The sequence below is a fragment of the Euprymna scolopes genome, chromosome 32 (genome assembly GCF_053919585.1).
Source record: "Euprymna scolopes isolate OS-2025 chromosome 32, ASM5391958v1, whole genome shotgun sequence".
Classification (NCBI taxonomy): Eukaryota; Metazoa; Mollusca; class Cephalopoda; order Sepiida; family Sepiolidae; genus Euprymna; species Euprymna scolopes.
In genome coordinates this window covers 95,371,274-95,388,371 of record NC_136513.1, presented here as the reverse complement: position 1 = coordinate 95,388,371, position 17,098 = coordinate 95,371,274, and the positions used below count along the sequence as shown (strand labels likewise).

Here is a 17,098-nt window from a genome sequence, read left to right as displayed (position 1 = left end):
TATCTTGTTTTCTTTTAGTGTTTTGGAGTTATCGACTTCCTTTCTGTCGGATTATTCTGCTTCAGTTTATCAAACATAATCTCAGTGCTGCTGTTTGTGCAACATTTACCCATGACATGTCGAATCGGCTTCTTCCTTCTCCCGTGCTTGCATGTCAGTTAATAAGTTTCTAGGAGACATTGAAGGCACAACTGGTCTCTCATAAGTCATATGTATATTCAGGTGAAAAGAAATGATTTTAAGAGAATTAATTTCTGCAGGGAAATGTTGTCTCATCTCACAGACAGTATCTAGTATTCCAAATGTCACCCATCTTGTATTGACTAAACTCTGTCACTTTGTTGATTGAATTAAAACAAGGTTATCAACATGACGATCTTGTTCGTTATATGCTGTGATTCTGTCTAGCGTATACTCTTATAAAAGAAATTGAGGAGATAACTACTTCTATCCGTGTGGAGCTAGGTATTCTAGCACTTTTTGATAGTCAAGCCAGTTACAAAAATGGTACTCTGTATTTACTTCTTTCCCATTGCTGGAAAATATTGCACAAGGCTGTGCATTCTGGCTCCCTTAGAAACTGCTGGAGCATATCCATTAGAAAAACCCTTGCTTAGGGTGTCTGAAGCAGTTAGCCATAAACTAACAGCTTCCCTAAATGAGAAGGCAAGGCCTGGGAGAGTGAATTTCCTAGAGCTGGATAGAAGAAATACTACAGTCTAACAAAAAAGGCAACCATTGTCAAAATGAGCAACCTACTGAAGTTGAGTCTGATCATTTTTAGATATGTCCATATGTATCGACTTCTCACAAAGGAATGTCTGACAACAGTTCATCTTTAGATGATTGGGGAGAAAAAAATGAGACATTACAAAGATTGTTCTGATGAAACTCAAATCTCTTGTTTTCTATTATTGATTCAATGCGGCAATGGCCAAACGAATATTTTCCTATTTTTAGTCCAATTTTCATGTCTGGGGATTTTTCTTTGGATTTTGTGTATTTATTTTCTTGGTAAGCATACTCTTTGTTTCCTGACTGAAATAGGATATTATTGAGAAGTAAATATTTGTTTATTTGGATAATAAGGACTATTGTTCTCGTCTTAGATATTATTTTCTCAACATTTTGGAAAATGTAACCTCTGACCTTTCTTGGGTGCGTCAGTGAAATCTAGAATCTTTGTAATTTTGATTTGGGAGCCTTTACAAATTTCTGAGTTTGATATAATGCACTTGAAGACAATTGGAGGTTACGCCTGCGAAAATGTAAGAGTAATATCCGGTTGTCCAAATTATCAAAATCGTCTTTTAAAAATTTCCAAGATATGAGAAACACAAAAGCTGACTTTTTTTTTTTCATTATGCAAATGCTGATCTGCCACTTTTAAAGTTATTCCCGTTTCACTTTGCTCTAATCATACCTTCTATGAAATGAGCTTTTAGTGATTAAGCTCTTGTCTACAATAATTATTCCATTAAAAGAAATGTTTGATTTTGGCACCAATGTCACGATAATTGATTTTTCCTTAAAAAACATAGCAATAGATTTGTTAATATTCAAACAGAATATTTAAATGAGAAACTTGCTACTTTTAGATAAGGATTGAACCAGCAATGATTAAGATTTCTACTGCCACAAAAGAAGCCAATTTCTCTCAATATTTCTATTTGTTACTCTCCATTTGACAAAAAAAAAAAAAATGGTAGGATTGAAAACCTGTTGCAATTATTGGTTTCTTAGGTGACTTTTAGTTTGTCTCTAATCATCTTCAATCTACGACTCAACCGTTAAGAATTGGTCTTCAGTTTCTAATGCTCTCCACAGGAACATGGCGTGGGATTTAATCGATAAAAGATTACACACACACACACACACACACACACTTGCATACTATTACACTCAATCTGAGATTAATTAACGTTTGTTTCTTTAAGGCTTTTCCCTATCTATCTATCTATATATATATATATATATAAAATATATTCAATATTGTTAAAAGAAAAATTAAAGGATGGGTTGGGCATATATAATATTTTGTTATGGCTACGTGCTAAAAGACACATCAACTCATTCAACCCCAGCTAATGCTGATTTTGCTTGCTAATATAAATAGAACTACTAGCAGGCTGCCTGGCATTGCCTGGTCATAAAATATGCACAACTATTATATTTTAATCCATGCACATTTATTATTCCTTATTATAGTTAATAATCCTCTATTCATTATTATCCAATGTATAGTAATGATTTTAAAAGTTATAAAAAGAAATATGACTCGGACACCACCCGCTAGAATCAAAACCAGAATGTTTAGCATTCCAGCCCTAGTCATTATTTATCCCTCCAGCATTGTTACTGTCTGAACTACCAACACATGGATACGAAAGGTTAGAAATTAAGTAACTCTGAGTTATGCATGCTTAATTTTGACCATCCACAAAAGAAACAGCAGGTGTAACGTTTTATTCGACTTATCCTGCCGAAGTCAACTGTTTGGTTTTCAATTTTGACCCTTTAGCAGCAATTTTTGCCAGCTGATAAAAAAAATCGAAGTGTGTAACAGGTCCAAATACCCATACATCAAGTTTCAACAGTGTAGACCAAATATTCAGAGAGGAGTTTGATGGAGACTTTTTGCATGCACGCACACCAACATGGTCACACACACACACACACACATATAACTACTTCATTTAATCACTAAATTAATATACGAAAGTATTATTTTATGCGTAAACCTTAAGTATTTACTTCAACAGTGCTCAATGCATAGGTAGAGCTAGAGAGTAAGTTATAAAATTATTATTTCTAAAATTAAGCTTAATTGCCATATATATTTTTATAACTTACTACTATATATATATATATATATATATATTCTGTATGCTTGAACATTTTCATCTTAAATTCTATGCAATCATTCAGAATGTAGAAACTATGCATAATAGAATTCAGTGTAATAGTGAAATAAAACCAATAATTTAATAAGAAATCATAAAAAAAATGAATGATTAGTGCTTGTTTTTCAAAAGAATATGCAAATTAGTTAACCTTAATGCACTCGCTTGCATATCCATGACCGAAAGTTATTAAAAAGTTTGTTTTAATAACTTTAATAGAAACAGTAGGCTTTTAATATTAATGTCAGAATGAGAAAAAAACTCAAATTTATAGGCATATGTAGATTAATTATGCATTATCACTATTTGTATAAGGTTACGAGGGGTGTGCAATAAGTAATGCCCCTGACCCACTTCCCATAGCAGTAGAGCAACGAAACTTGGCACAGTTATTAGTCTTTCTCTTCATAGAAACCACCCAGAGTTATGCATTTCTCCCATCATTTGATGTAGCTCTGGAGACCGTTTTTGTAGAACATCCCAGGTTGGTCCACAACGTGACTTCAGAAATCAAGGCTGCATCATCTGGGAAACGCTTTCCTTTCAAAAATAACTTCATGGCTGGGAAGAGGTGAAAGTCAGAGAGTGCAAGGTCAGGAGAGTAGAGAGGATGGGGGTGGAGGGGGGTTTCATAACCACTCGCCCGTGCTTCTGATCTGGCGAGATGTGGACCGGAGCGTTGTCCTACAGGAGGAGAGTACCTTTGCTGATCTTGTCCCACCTCTTAATTTTGATAGCTTCGCTTAATTTCCTCAAAAGTGAAGCATAATAAGCTCCTGTAATTGTGGTACCCTTTGCCAGGAAATCTGTCATCACTACTCCGTCCTGGTCTCAGAAGACTGAGCATGACCTTGTCAGCGGAGGGCTGCACCCTTGCCTTCTTTGGAGGTGGTGAGTCCAAGTGCTTCCACTGCATTGACAGGGCTTTGGTCTCTGGATCATAGTGATGGACCCAGGTTTCATCCTGTGTAATCAGTCTTTTGAAAAACTTTGACTCATCTTGGCACATCTCCAAATTCATCCTCGAGAACTTGACACGTTCTCGCTTCTAGAATGGTGTGAGCAACCTGGGAATCCATCTGGCAGACACCTTATGCAAATGGTCATGAATGATAGTTTCCATAGACCCTCTACTAATCTTGACATCTTGGACTATTTGGCGAATAGTAATGCGCCGATCTTCAAAATGGCAGCCTCAACTTGACTGACAGGTGCCTCATCAATGGCAGAAGGGGGAGGTGAGGGCGACCAGGTCTGGAAGCCTCAACTTGACGGACAGACTTCACAGACTTCCGGCCATGTTTGAATTCACGATGCCAGTGTTTTACAAGGTCATATGATGGGGCATTATCACCATAAGTTTCTTTCCTTTCATCAAAAGTCTCCTGTGGTGTGCGTCCTTTCAAATACAAAAACCGGATCACTGCTCGACATTCAACGGGCTCCATTTCACACCTGACTCAGTTCAAACACCTGTAAAACAGAAACCACAATTAGTTCAGAGCTATAATTTGCCACATAACCTATAGAGATATAAATCATTGCACATGCAAAATTTCAGCTACATCAGACAACTGGAAGTGGGTCAGGGGCATTAATTATTGCACGCCTCTCGTAGGTATGTGTATATCTTTCTAAAATTAAGTATGTTCGTGTATTTACTGTTAAAATAATTAACTGATCACTATGAATTTTGAAACGACTATTAGGCATAATGGTAGTAACATGAACTATTTAGTTTTATACAAACGCGGTAAAAAGTGAATGGAAGCCATTTTGTCAAAATTTAGATGCCTCGATTTTTGTGAAATTTTAACATTAATATTTGCCACACATTAGTTCTTTGGAATCCTTTAAATGTTTTTAGTCATATGGGCACAAACTCACATTAAAAAATTCAAGTATTTTATGCCATTTAATTCCTTTCATTGTCATTAGATACCAATTAAGCAAGAATCTTTGAATTTCAGTTTCTTCTTAAGGCCCTTTAAGCTTAAGCCTTAGATTTTATACATTTTCTAGAATCAAAAATCATGTGATTTTGATAAAAATTGGAATCAGGATTGTAGACATAAGGTTTAGTATCGTTATATGTTGATTTTAATTTTAGTAAAGAGTGATAACTATACCAGTCCTGGGACGTGTATTTTGTTAGTTATATATTGAAATTTAGAAACTGTTAAGTTCTGCCGATCAGCATATACTGTTGATCCTCCCCTTCCACCATCTTTCTAGACGTAGATCTGCATAATCTATACTGCCAATATCAAGCATTCACATTCATTATAAATATGACAACTCGGGATAAGATCAAAGTGTAGTATCTGTTCTTCAGATGCTGCACTTCTATTTCTTGTTCTCTTTTGGTGAAGGAGAAATCCTTCACGACTGAAACAATTTTTATTTTTGTACCTTTTCTCCACGTTAAAAAACGACCCTGGTGTCTAACTCTGTCCTGTGGGGAGGCATAGTAAATAGGTACTATAACATGGCACATGTAATACATTAAAGCATTTTCTGTTCATACATTCATACATATTGCAACTGTGATATCTGATCAACCAAAAATAATGGTTAATATGAAAAATTCCATTTTACCGATTTTTAAAATAAAGTGTTCCATAATCATTGACCTTGGTCTTTAAAATGAAGGTCAATAGGTATCTCCTGTCTTTGCAATAATCATCTTTTCGTCCTTGTTAACTCCTATCAAGTGACTTCATGCCTTGTCTTGCAATTAACATAAAAAAAAATTAATAATCAAGTAGTCCCCTGTTGACTAAAACGATACAATTTTAAAAAGTGACATTCGTTTTTAATTCAATTGAATATCCATCTAACATCTATAAGAAGCAGAAAATCGCTGTTGTTCAAAAAAAATTTTTTATGGAAATCGTTTCAAACAAGGCATATAACCACTTGATGTAAGGATCTCTAAAATAAAATACTACTTCACAGTCAAGAACAATAAGTGTTGGCTGGATAGCTTTCAACCCAGAAAACAGCCATTCTTTCCTCTTTGTCGGAAGTATTGCTCATGGAATGTGAGGACTAAAGAACAAAATGAAGCTAGAGTTATGCAACTGCCGCAAGTAAATCCAAGATCCACTTTTTTTTATACAATTGCAGATTTAAATAGATATAGTCGTTTTATTTAAATATTTGATTGACAATAATTATTTTTATCAAAGATAATAGTTTTTATATATATATACTAGCAGTTCAGCACGGCTTTGCTCGGGTCCTATGTACTGTTCATAACTTTATATGCATATATATATATATATATATTAAAAATTTTGACTTATGTCCAGGTAACCTACATCGAAAATTTACAATGTTTAGACCAAAAATTGGAGGAGGAGTTTGGTAGAGTTTGCAAAAGTGAACTCTTTCAACTTTGACCTATTGGCAGCCAAGTTTTCGCCCAAAAACTGATTAAAAAGTTTGCATGTCTGAATACCCTTTATGTAAAATTTCAAATGTTTATACCCAAAATTAGCTGAATAGTTTGCTAAAGACTGCAGAGGTCAAATTTTTTTTAACTTTGATGACCCCAATTTTGACCTCCTTAAAATTTGTTTTGTGGCTCGGATCAAACTTTTAATTTGATTTATGTCCAAGTAACCTACAGCTAAAATTTCAAGTGTTTGGACCCAAAATTGGCAGAGGAGTTCGGTAGAATTTTCAAAGGTCAAATCGTTAAATTTTGACTCCTTCACAACCAAATTTCAGGCTGAAAACCAATTAAAAAGATTTTTCCAAATCTCAATACTTCTTATATCAAATCTCGAGTCTGTAGACTGAAAATTGGCAGAATAGTTTGGTAGGGGAATGTACACACACACACGCACAATTTCACTTTTCTAGATATATAGTATTGAACTCTATCAACATTTATAATTACACAAGGAATATTTTGATAATGGTAAATTATATAGATTGGTGTAGAAATCAACTTGAAATTTCCAGATGGACGTGCTTGTGTAAATGGAGCAGATTCTCATTGAAATGCTTAAAAAAATTTTTTCTTTTAATTTTCTTTTTTTCCTATGTCAAACAGTCATAAAATTTGCTTGGTAAATTTTACATAAGAATACACTTTTATCTAACCTTTCCTTCTATAGAGAACATGTAAATGTCAGGCATTATGTGTGAGATATATATATATATATATATATATATATATATATATATATATACACACACACACACACGGGAGTCACCACTTATCAAGACCTAAAGGCTAAAGTTTATATGTATCAAAAGATATATAACTATTGAGTCATCACTTTCGAAGGTTAAAAAACGTCTGAAAGCAAGGGTTAGTGAAATGGATAAATTGATGTTTGAACGATGGTGAATAATATGAGAGGATTAAAAATCTTTACATGGCACCAACTCAACACAGTAGCCAATCAGAAAGCAGCAATTCTTCTCTCATATTTTTAGAAATATGGTTTGGGAAAATGTGAGGACTAACGGAGAAAAATAGTGAAGGGACAGTAACATCTACTTTCTACGACGTACAAAAAAGTTTTTAATATAATCAATATGAATACATCCAGATCCTCATCACAAGATGATTAACTGGTTAATCAAGAGACATGTCGAAAGCCTCATGCTAAAGGATATACCAGCTCTGACCACAGACACCTAAATTATTATTCTAATACTGTAGCCCTGAATGCTCAGCTACTTTAAACGAATATATCCTGTGAAAGGAATATACTTGTTTTTAATGTTCAGAAAATCTGGATTAGAACAAAAATAAAAATTGCCTCATTTTAGAAGGATTTCTATTTCACTGATCCAAGGACAATAAATTTTAACTTGTTGTATTCTGACCATTTGTCAAAGCACTGTTGCTTTCATTCTTTCACTCAAACAGTTACCATAATACCACATTCACTCTATGGTCTACCAGACTTAAAATATCCGCAATCGTTTGAATCTTTATCATGAAGATATTGATTTAATTGGCTAAAATAGTGGGGGAGGGGAAAATAAAGAAAAAGTTGATTAGTAAAACCATCTTAATCCTTTAAAAAATAAAATCCGTTACTGTTTATCATTTTAGAAGCAAAAACAAGTAGATTGCTCATTTTAGTAGGACGAAACGAAATGAAGTAAAAACAAAGTTATTGGAAGTGGGTGGTGTCCTTCCACAATGAAGGGAGGGGGAAATGTCAAAATAAAAGTGAGGAGTGCGCAGCTTGAAGGAACTTATTAACCAAAGAATAAAAACAAGGACAGAACTCGTTCACTCAGCTAAGAGACTAACTTATCTGGGCCAGAGTCTGAGTGGACCAGGAACCACATATCCTATGCTCAGTCAGAGAACATCTATATTTGGCTTTTGTGAACACAAGCTTGCATTTGTATCTGTAAAATGTAATCTTGTTTGCTGTGACATCTGATTTTAACCTTAAGCTGGTGCTTGAAGGATGCGATCAAATTCTGGTTAGAAAAAGATTCAATTCATCACAATCTGTAAAGTGTTGTAAGACCTGATGAGTTGTATTCTGTATCATGTCTAGAATGAATGGTGGAAGGATGCAGAAAAAGCGCTAAAACACTAACAACATAGTGTGATAACGTATGTTTCTGAATTTCCAGATCGATCAATCATCTAAACATAGCGAGAGACGTTTAGATATGACAGATCTTATTGTGACTGATTAATCAGGAATTCCATGAACGTATATTATCACATTTTTGGTAGTTTCTATTTCTGCATTTTTCCACCCATTTTTTTTAAGCCAAAACTCGTTTAAAATAGTATAATCTCTGAATATGGTGTACTGCCTCTGTAAACTTAAGGAATCTCAAGGGTATGAGTTCCATATAAAAACGTTGATTTAATTTGAATAAAATAAAATACGCATTAAATGCGCTTGAAAGCCAAATTACAACATAATATTAGTAAAATAAACATTTTACTTGTTTGAAATTTATAACACAAATATATTTTGGAGATAAACTCCATCCTCAGTATGTTGTTTTCTTTCTTTTTCTTTTCTTCTTCTTTCTTGCCATGTTGTAAAGTTTGAGAAAGAAAAGTCTGTTTGGAAAGAGCCGCGCGTTGTATCTCAGCGGTTGAATTTTGAAATGTTGGAACTGTGCGTAGACAATGTAAGAATAACGTCAAGGTGTGAGTTCCATATAGAAACGTTGATTTAATCTATATATCTATAAAAGTGAACGTGTCTGTGTGTGTGTGTACATTTTCCTACACAATAACTTTGTCATCCTCTTCTTTCGATTGTCTAGCTTTAATTGAAACATAAGTCACTTCCGGTTTGGCAGTGGTCGTAACAGCAAAGGTTCAAGCCTGCCTTCCTACTACCACTTTTTTTTTTTTTTTTTTTTTTTTTTTTTTTTTTTTTTGTTCATATACATCCAAACACCCGGCAACACCGGGCTGAAATGCTAGTTTGTATAAAATAAAATATGCATCAAGTGCGCTTGAAAGCCAAATCACAACGTAATGTTAGGAATCTGTTAAGTTTTTAGAATTGTATTAAAAAGATGGATTATTGCCTTTATTAGAAACTTACTGCTCATTCTAAAATATTTTAAATAAATATTGTTGACTTGTGGACCTTAACTTGTGTTACAAAGTGGCCATGTAATCGTCATACAATCTTTCATAAAAGTTAGCTTTTTGTTGGAGAATGTCCTTATTTTAAATTGTTTTTTAAAATTACTACCATAGTCACCTGTATAGTATTCTGGAATAGAATTATAACTCAAATATCATCTGGCAGCTGCCGTCATTGACAAACCCCAAAATTGTGAAGAGTAAAAAAGCCATTGTGAAAATAATAAAACTCATCAACTGAGGCTCCTGGGTAACCTTTTTCATTTCGCTCAGGTCGCATTTGATGTTAGATACAAAGGAAATTTCAAGAAAACAATGATTCTGTTGATTTAAAAAAAAAAATTGGCAAGAATGTCACTCAAGTTGAATATAAGGGGAAGAAGCACTATTTACTTTGCAACTTAAATAAGTTGCAGTGTGGGTAAATTAGTGCACCCTCTCCCTCTCCTCCTGAGATGGAATCATACAATTTGCGTATAATTTTTGTGAGTTGGCTTAGAGGGCTCCGGAACCTGATGACCAGTCTTTATAATACTGTTTCTTTTACTTGTTTGGAATTGTCATAAAATGTTAAGTTCTGGACAGGGAGAAAAGGAATTGAATAGCACTGTGAGTTTTCCAAAGTCTGGTTGTTTATCTGGAAATAGCATCTCGGAATTGGTCTTTTAGCCCTTTTATATTTTCATTCTCAAATTCAATGCGATGTACCCATCTTTTTGGTTCCTCATGAATCCCTTTCTTGAACTACATGTTTTTATTTCCAATTGGTCTAGGTTGCATCTGCCACAGATACCTGTTGCCATTCTCTAAATCCATGGAATAAGGAACTCTCATTAATGTAACTTTCTATTAAAAATTTATTTTTTAATTATTTCACATCACTAACAAGTGGTAAAGGTGTATTTTTCAATGACGTTGTTATTTAAACTTTTTTGGGATAAGTAGAAAATTAAAGATGCTCTCTTGCTTTTAGCTCAATATATTTTAACGTTTTTAAAGAATAAAACGGATATATGATTTAATATAAATTATGAAAGAAAATGTGTTGGAAGTCCTTAACTGGCATTTCAGTCTTATTTGAGCCCTTTTCTGGGTGCGTATGTTTAGAAAAATATGTACCCCCCCCCCCATAAATATTAAATATTTTTGCCGATTTATTAAAATTTAATACTGTTTTGAAAAAACTTGGCTAAATTTATTCAGTATGCGATGCTAGTGGTTAATGACACTGGCTGATAACCTGGGTGTTCGATGTTTGAATCCAGGTCGTTCCACAAAAAATCACTTTCATTTAGGATATTGCCAACCTTCATGTGGTCTCTCCCATAAGTATCCAATGTTTTTTCTGGAAATAATTCTGACTAGGAAACCGATGCCAACAATGTAATCATTGGATTTGTATGACGATGATGATGATGGTGGTTATGGAAAAACTTATCGAACAATATTAAAATCATGTTAGAATTAATGGCTTTAATGTTGAAGTAAGAATAAATCGGTTCTGTTGCCTTTCATTTCTGTTCTTGAAGCATCGTGCAAGGAATTTCATACTCGACATCCAGATTAGATGCTTTATGCAGATGCAGATGTGTTCATCATGGGTTCTTCTGGTCATATTCTGTTGGGCTGGGGTTAGGGTTCTCTGGAGGAAGTAAACCCTCCCAGACTTTACTTTCTCTTTGAGAAAGGGTTAGTTTGTTGCTAATCATCCAAGGCACTCCTACCAGGGAATGCTGATGGAGCTGCTCAGGCAATTTTGTAAGTTAGTGTGTTAATCTTAGTGTTTTGACTTTTCAAAACCACAGTTGACCTTGTGTCGCCTCTTTTGGAGAAGAGGTGAATAAAATGCTGTATACATGGGTTAGTACTTGCCTGTGAAACAATGGAAAACTTGTTACGTTAACAACTTGGAAGAATGCTTTGGAAAATAAAAGTCCAAAGTGATGAGCAGTGGTTGTGGTGTTGAAGTTACTCTGCTCAGTTTGTGTAAAGGGCGTCGGGTGCGATTCAATTTTTGTAGTACTTTGGGTACAAAAGACGTGCAGGGTACAGAAATGTTCAAAGTCATCTTAGAATTAACAACACATTTAGTAACGGTTTTAATGTAAACGTAGATGTACACCAGAGGTTCTGTACTAAGTTGGTTGCTTTTTATTTGTGTGTCTTAGAATTATTGTCCAGAAAGTTCCGTACAGGTTGTTCGGAATAGATGCTGCATACTGATGATTTAGCCTGTGGAAGTGATGATCAGTGGCTGTAGTGTTGCTAAGTTATCCTGCTCAGTTTATGTAAAGGGAGTCAGGTCCGATTCGATTTTTGAAGTACTTTGGGTACACAAGTGAAGTCACTAGTAGGTTTGGTACTGGATATGACCTTAAACTTTATCTGATGGTGAGGCCCCAGTTTGCGGGCTTTGGGGAGTGTCAAGCAACCCCTCAATTGCCATTGCTCCCAGATCCACTTTGACCCGGAGTGGTAGTACCTGTTAGGGTCCCAACTATTGGTTAAATAACAATTGACTTAAAAACAAAACATTTTATGAAAAAAGTTTTCTTCAAAATCACTGGATTCAGCATTAAATAACCTGAAAAGGGTTGATATGCCATAAAACAAAAAACAATCAACCACTAGTAGGTTTACAGGATGACCAGTTTAAATGCAAGAAGTTTAAGAAAATGCAGATGGACAAATATCTGAATGGTGAAGCTGTTGAGGTCATTGAAGTTTTGTTACCTTTTTATACTATTCGAGCACAAGGTGGAGCAGGTGCTTGTGTGATTGCAAGAGTTAGGAGTGGATTGAACTTGTGTCATTATTAACAAGCAGAGCATTACCAGCTGATTAAGAAAAAAAATCTATCAGATATGTGTGCACAATAAGATGATGTATAAAAGTGAAGCCTGGCCAATGAGGGTTGAGGACATGCGTTGCCTGGTGAGAAATGATATGATGCATGTGTAATGTGTGTATTAGATCTGATGATCTCAGAGAAAGATTAAATCTGGACAGAATATAGGAAGGTGTGTGCAGAAGAGTGGACTTTGATGGTATGGCCACATTGAAAATAAAAGAATTGTAGATGTAGAACAGTTGAGGTAGCAGGTCCAGTTCACAATAGGTTGAAGAGTCAATTCTCGGTGTGAGTGGTATGCAAAAAATAATTGTAAATTACTTAGGACTTTTGCCCGGACAAGAGCATGTTACCCTCGTGGATTAAATATAGGATTCCGTTCAAAATTATTTGCAGATTTACCAGTTTGACAAGATGCACCCGAATAAGGTTGGAGGTTATATCAACCGAAATGTGCAAATAACACTCGAGATGAGAACAGTAGTACGAAGAATCCAAAGTTATCACCAAAAGTGTGACTTTCATCTTTTCTCTATCTCAACAAGAAATTGTCACAATCGACTGTTCGTTAGCAAACTCAACACTTATATCTCTACTATATTATATAGTAGAACCTTGGGATATGGCATTCAAAATTAGTAACAAAATACAGTACAATATATAATACACATGTATCAAAATAACATAAATCAAATAATATTATGAATAACACTGTAAGGCAGGACAAATAACCATAACCAGGGGCTGGAAAAACACTATATTCCATATCGTAACCTGAAAAAAATGTGTCATGTATATCAACTAGCAAAGATATGAGAGCAGATGGAATGAGGTAATATGATTGTAGATTGTTCCAACAGAAATATTACATTTCTCATCGGTTCTTGAAAAAGTCAATGATTATCATTGTAATTTCACCTGCCTTAGCAGCAGCCAAATGGCATAGGGGTTATAAGTGCCAACTGTTGTCTGGGGACTGTTGAGTTTCAATCCCAGCTTTAGGTAGTTGCTTGTCTTGCCACACTGAAGAGCTGTTATACAGTGAAATAGTTTGTCTGCGGATATATATACACACAAACATTTTACTTACATATGAATTGTGCATTTTTACAGTCAGTGGCTTGATGATGCTAAACTTCAGATAAGATCGTAGCTGAAATTTGTATGCACATATGTAACCAAAATATATAAATAAATAAAAAAATTATACTAATATATGAATTTACTTGTTATTGGGCATTATCTTATAAACACCATAGTTTTCTTTTCTATAACAGGCTGATCGATCTAACATTTTGGGTCTTTATTAAAGCAAGATTTCCAATCAGACAACACAAATCACTTTGGCGATGAACTCAAGAACTCTTGTTGCTCCGAGAAAATTTCAAATTTATTTCAGCTGAGATTCTGTATTATATCATAAATTACATTTTATTTACAAGTGAGTGTATTGTAAAAAGTTAAAATTGAATTTTATTGGAAATTTTTTTTTTTTCTTTTGCTATTATTAAAGAAAAATAAAAATGTAGTTCATACTGTTTTAATGTTTTGTGCCAAATTGCTGGTTAATTTTGTAAAAATTAATGTAATTTTTTTAAGGTTTTCTTTTCATACTAGCAACCTTGTTTATTCCAAAAATATTTTTATGCATTTGCTTTTGCTTATTCGAAGTTTTCCCTTTCTAATAATTTATCAGTAATTGTTAAATTTATTAATTACTTCATTGTGGTTCTTATTATTTGGTATGTAAAGCACATTATAATTAATTTCAACTAATTTCGCAGAGAAATTTCTTTGTTTTTATTGCTATATAAATTATCTTTGAAAATATCCATTGCTTCCAGTAAAATGCCTCAGTTGTATGATTGATTGGTATAGCGATGGTTTTGGTACATACATTATATAATATATATATATATATATATATAAATTTGGTATTAAATTCAGTAAAAAAAAATTTTTAATTTACAACAAATTTATTGTTTTACAAGGAATACCAAAATTTAAATTTATTTCTTTAATCCATGGATTTTCAATACATAAGCCGTATAATCAGAGGAACTTGGCTTCTTTTTTGACTTTTCATGCAAGCTTTTTAGTTTTTCAATCTATGTGCTAAATAGCAAAGTTTATGACTCCCTATTAACATTATTTTGCTGAAACCGTTTCCTATGAACCATTTATTGAAAATTTATGGATTAAGGAAATAACTTAAATATTAAGAAATTTGTTTATATATTATTTAATTGGAATGTTTTATTGAAATGAATTTTCTTTTTTATTCTTTTATTTATTTTTTATTCTTTTATTTATTTTTTATTTTTTATTCATTTATTTATTTTTATTCTTCTATATATTTTTTATTCATTTATTTATTGCGGACTATTATCCTCATCTTTTAGTTGTTGTTTCACAATGCTTCGGCCAACTATTCCTCTGGCCTTCGTCAGGTGGTAGCCATGTCAGAATAGGAACTCCAAATCTCCTAACTGCATTCTCTGCAATTATTGCCTTCCATAGTTTTTTTTTTAATTAATTTTTTTTTTTTTTTACGGGGCCTGTGGTGCAGTGAATATAGACGTTGAATATACGGTTCCAGGTGAGCATTGTCTGAAGATGGAAGTTTCAATCTTACTCAAAGCTGGCCTGAGACTTAGTTGGCCAAAACGTGAGACGAAAAAAAACCACCTGACAAAGGCCAGAGGAATAGTTGGCCGAAGCGTCGTGAAGCAACAACTAAAAGATATAATAAAAAAAAATAAAAAATTTGTTGTAATTTTTTTTTTTTAATTTACTGAATGTAATTCCAAATTTTCACTTATAATAATTCTCTCTCTCATATACTGAGCTTTTTTATCTGATTGGGATTGTCTTATAAATATTAAACTAATATATGGATTTTAATTATACAGTATTTATCAAGATGTAATCTGAAAGTATTTAAAAATTTCTGTTTTTATATATATATATATATATATATATATATATATATATATATATAGCATAATCATGTAGATACACCGGTTCTCGTCAGATCACTGAAGTTAAGCAATGTTCAGCCTAGCTAGTACCAGATGGATGATCATTTGGGAATTCTAAACACTGTATGTGCTTTCCGTTTATTTCGGCATTGTTTCCAGTTGTCCTGAACCTCCATTTGTCACTGGTATTCAACAATGTAAACTCAGGAGACGTGTGGTTGGAGATTGTGCAATTCTTGCTACAAGAAATTTCACGCGCAGGTACACTTACAGTGGGTATCCATAGTCTGTCAAGACTGAAGGAAGCCTTTATATATCTATAATATAAAGCTTAACGTCTGTGTGTGTGTCTGGTCACGAATAGACTCCTATATAGTTGACTATTATAGAAAACTGATCACATACAATGATAGAAGATGTATCTAGACACAGGAATGGGTATGTTTGATCTGGCATAATGAGGATTCATTAAAATTGTGGGGTCTGCATACGCGCCTGGGCCATAAAGTATGGAAATAAAAAATTTAAAAAGTTTACAAGTGTTTTTGATATAGATATACATAATAATACTTTGATAAGTATGTTTTAACTTAAATAGGGATGGTATAATAAAATTGTGGGGTCTGCATTCGCGCCTGGCCTCCATAGAATGGAAATAAGCACAAACTTTAATAAAGACTTTTCATATCTATCTGCGTAAGTATACTTTGATAATTATGTTTCAGTTTGAAGAAATATGGTATAATAAACTTATGGGGTGTTCGTTCGCGCCTAACCTCCATAGAATGGAAATATGTCACAAAGTTTAACAAGGTTTTTTAATATAGATCCACGGAACATTGTGATAAGTTTTTCAGTGTGAACAGGTATGGTATAATAAATTATGGGGTTTATCTACTTTATTTTTACTTTCATCATATTTTGCTTTGGTTTTGATACCCCCAAATTCGAAGCTATCTCTTTACAACCCTTCCTTTTCATAACCTATCATACTTTAATAAATCAGAGTCCATTTTCTGTAGGCTGTTTTTGAACCCAGTCAACAACGGATACTTTTGCTAGTATATATATATATATATATATATATATATATATATTGTTACTACATTGTTTTTAACTCTTTAAAATTTCTGTAGGTGTAAATAATAGAAATTCAATAGCTTTTGGTTTTATTTTTGTTTTCTTTTAATAGAAACTTGTTTACTCTGTTTATTTTATTTTAATTTTTTTTTTGCTTTTAAATCTTTTCAGCCTGGAAAGTTTATAATTGAGACAAAAGATTTATCCAATTATGAAAGTTATCCGATCTGGAAAATTGAAAATGGGAAGATGCTGCATAAGTATGAATTAATTATTGAAGATGGAAAAATTCGACACAGAGCCGTTCCAACGGTAAGTGTTCTACAAAGCAACAGTTTTTATTACTTTTTATCTAAAGAATTGTGCTTAAGATATGTCAAACATTCTGATTGGTTAGAAGAACCGGCATGTTTGAGTTATGTAGGAGTTTAGCATCAAGGCATTGATAGTGTGCAGAAACTGACGCATTTGCCATCATGATCAACATAGAAATGTTATTGAAACACTTCTAGGGTTTTTTTTTTATGATAATTAAAAACTTTACCAGGGAAATTAATGAGAAGATGAACAAATTTAAGTTCTGTATTTTTGGCATGTCTGTGTTTTTCTGTCAGTGTTTTATTTATATATTTATAAAAGTGAGAATGTGTGTGTGTGTGTGTGTGTGTGTGTGTGTGTG

At 33.4% G+C, this 17,098-nt stretch overlaps 1 protein-coding gene across 4 annotated transcripts in view; it reads left to right on the top strand.

The window, feature by feature from the left end:
- Nucleotides 1–17,098, top strand: part of LOC145256510 (uncharacterized) — a 223,732-nt gene that overhangs the window by 186,672 nt on the left and 19,962 nt on the right. For all 4 annotated transcript variants that reach the window (XM_080115484.1, XM_080115482.1, XM_080115485.1 and 1 more), the window contains one exon: nt 16,591–16,731. In XM_080115484.1, coding sequence (XP_079971610.1) covers nt 16,591–16,731 — 141 coding nt within the window. The remainder of the gene's footprint in view (nt 1–16,590; nt 16,732–17,098) is intronic.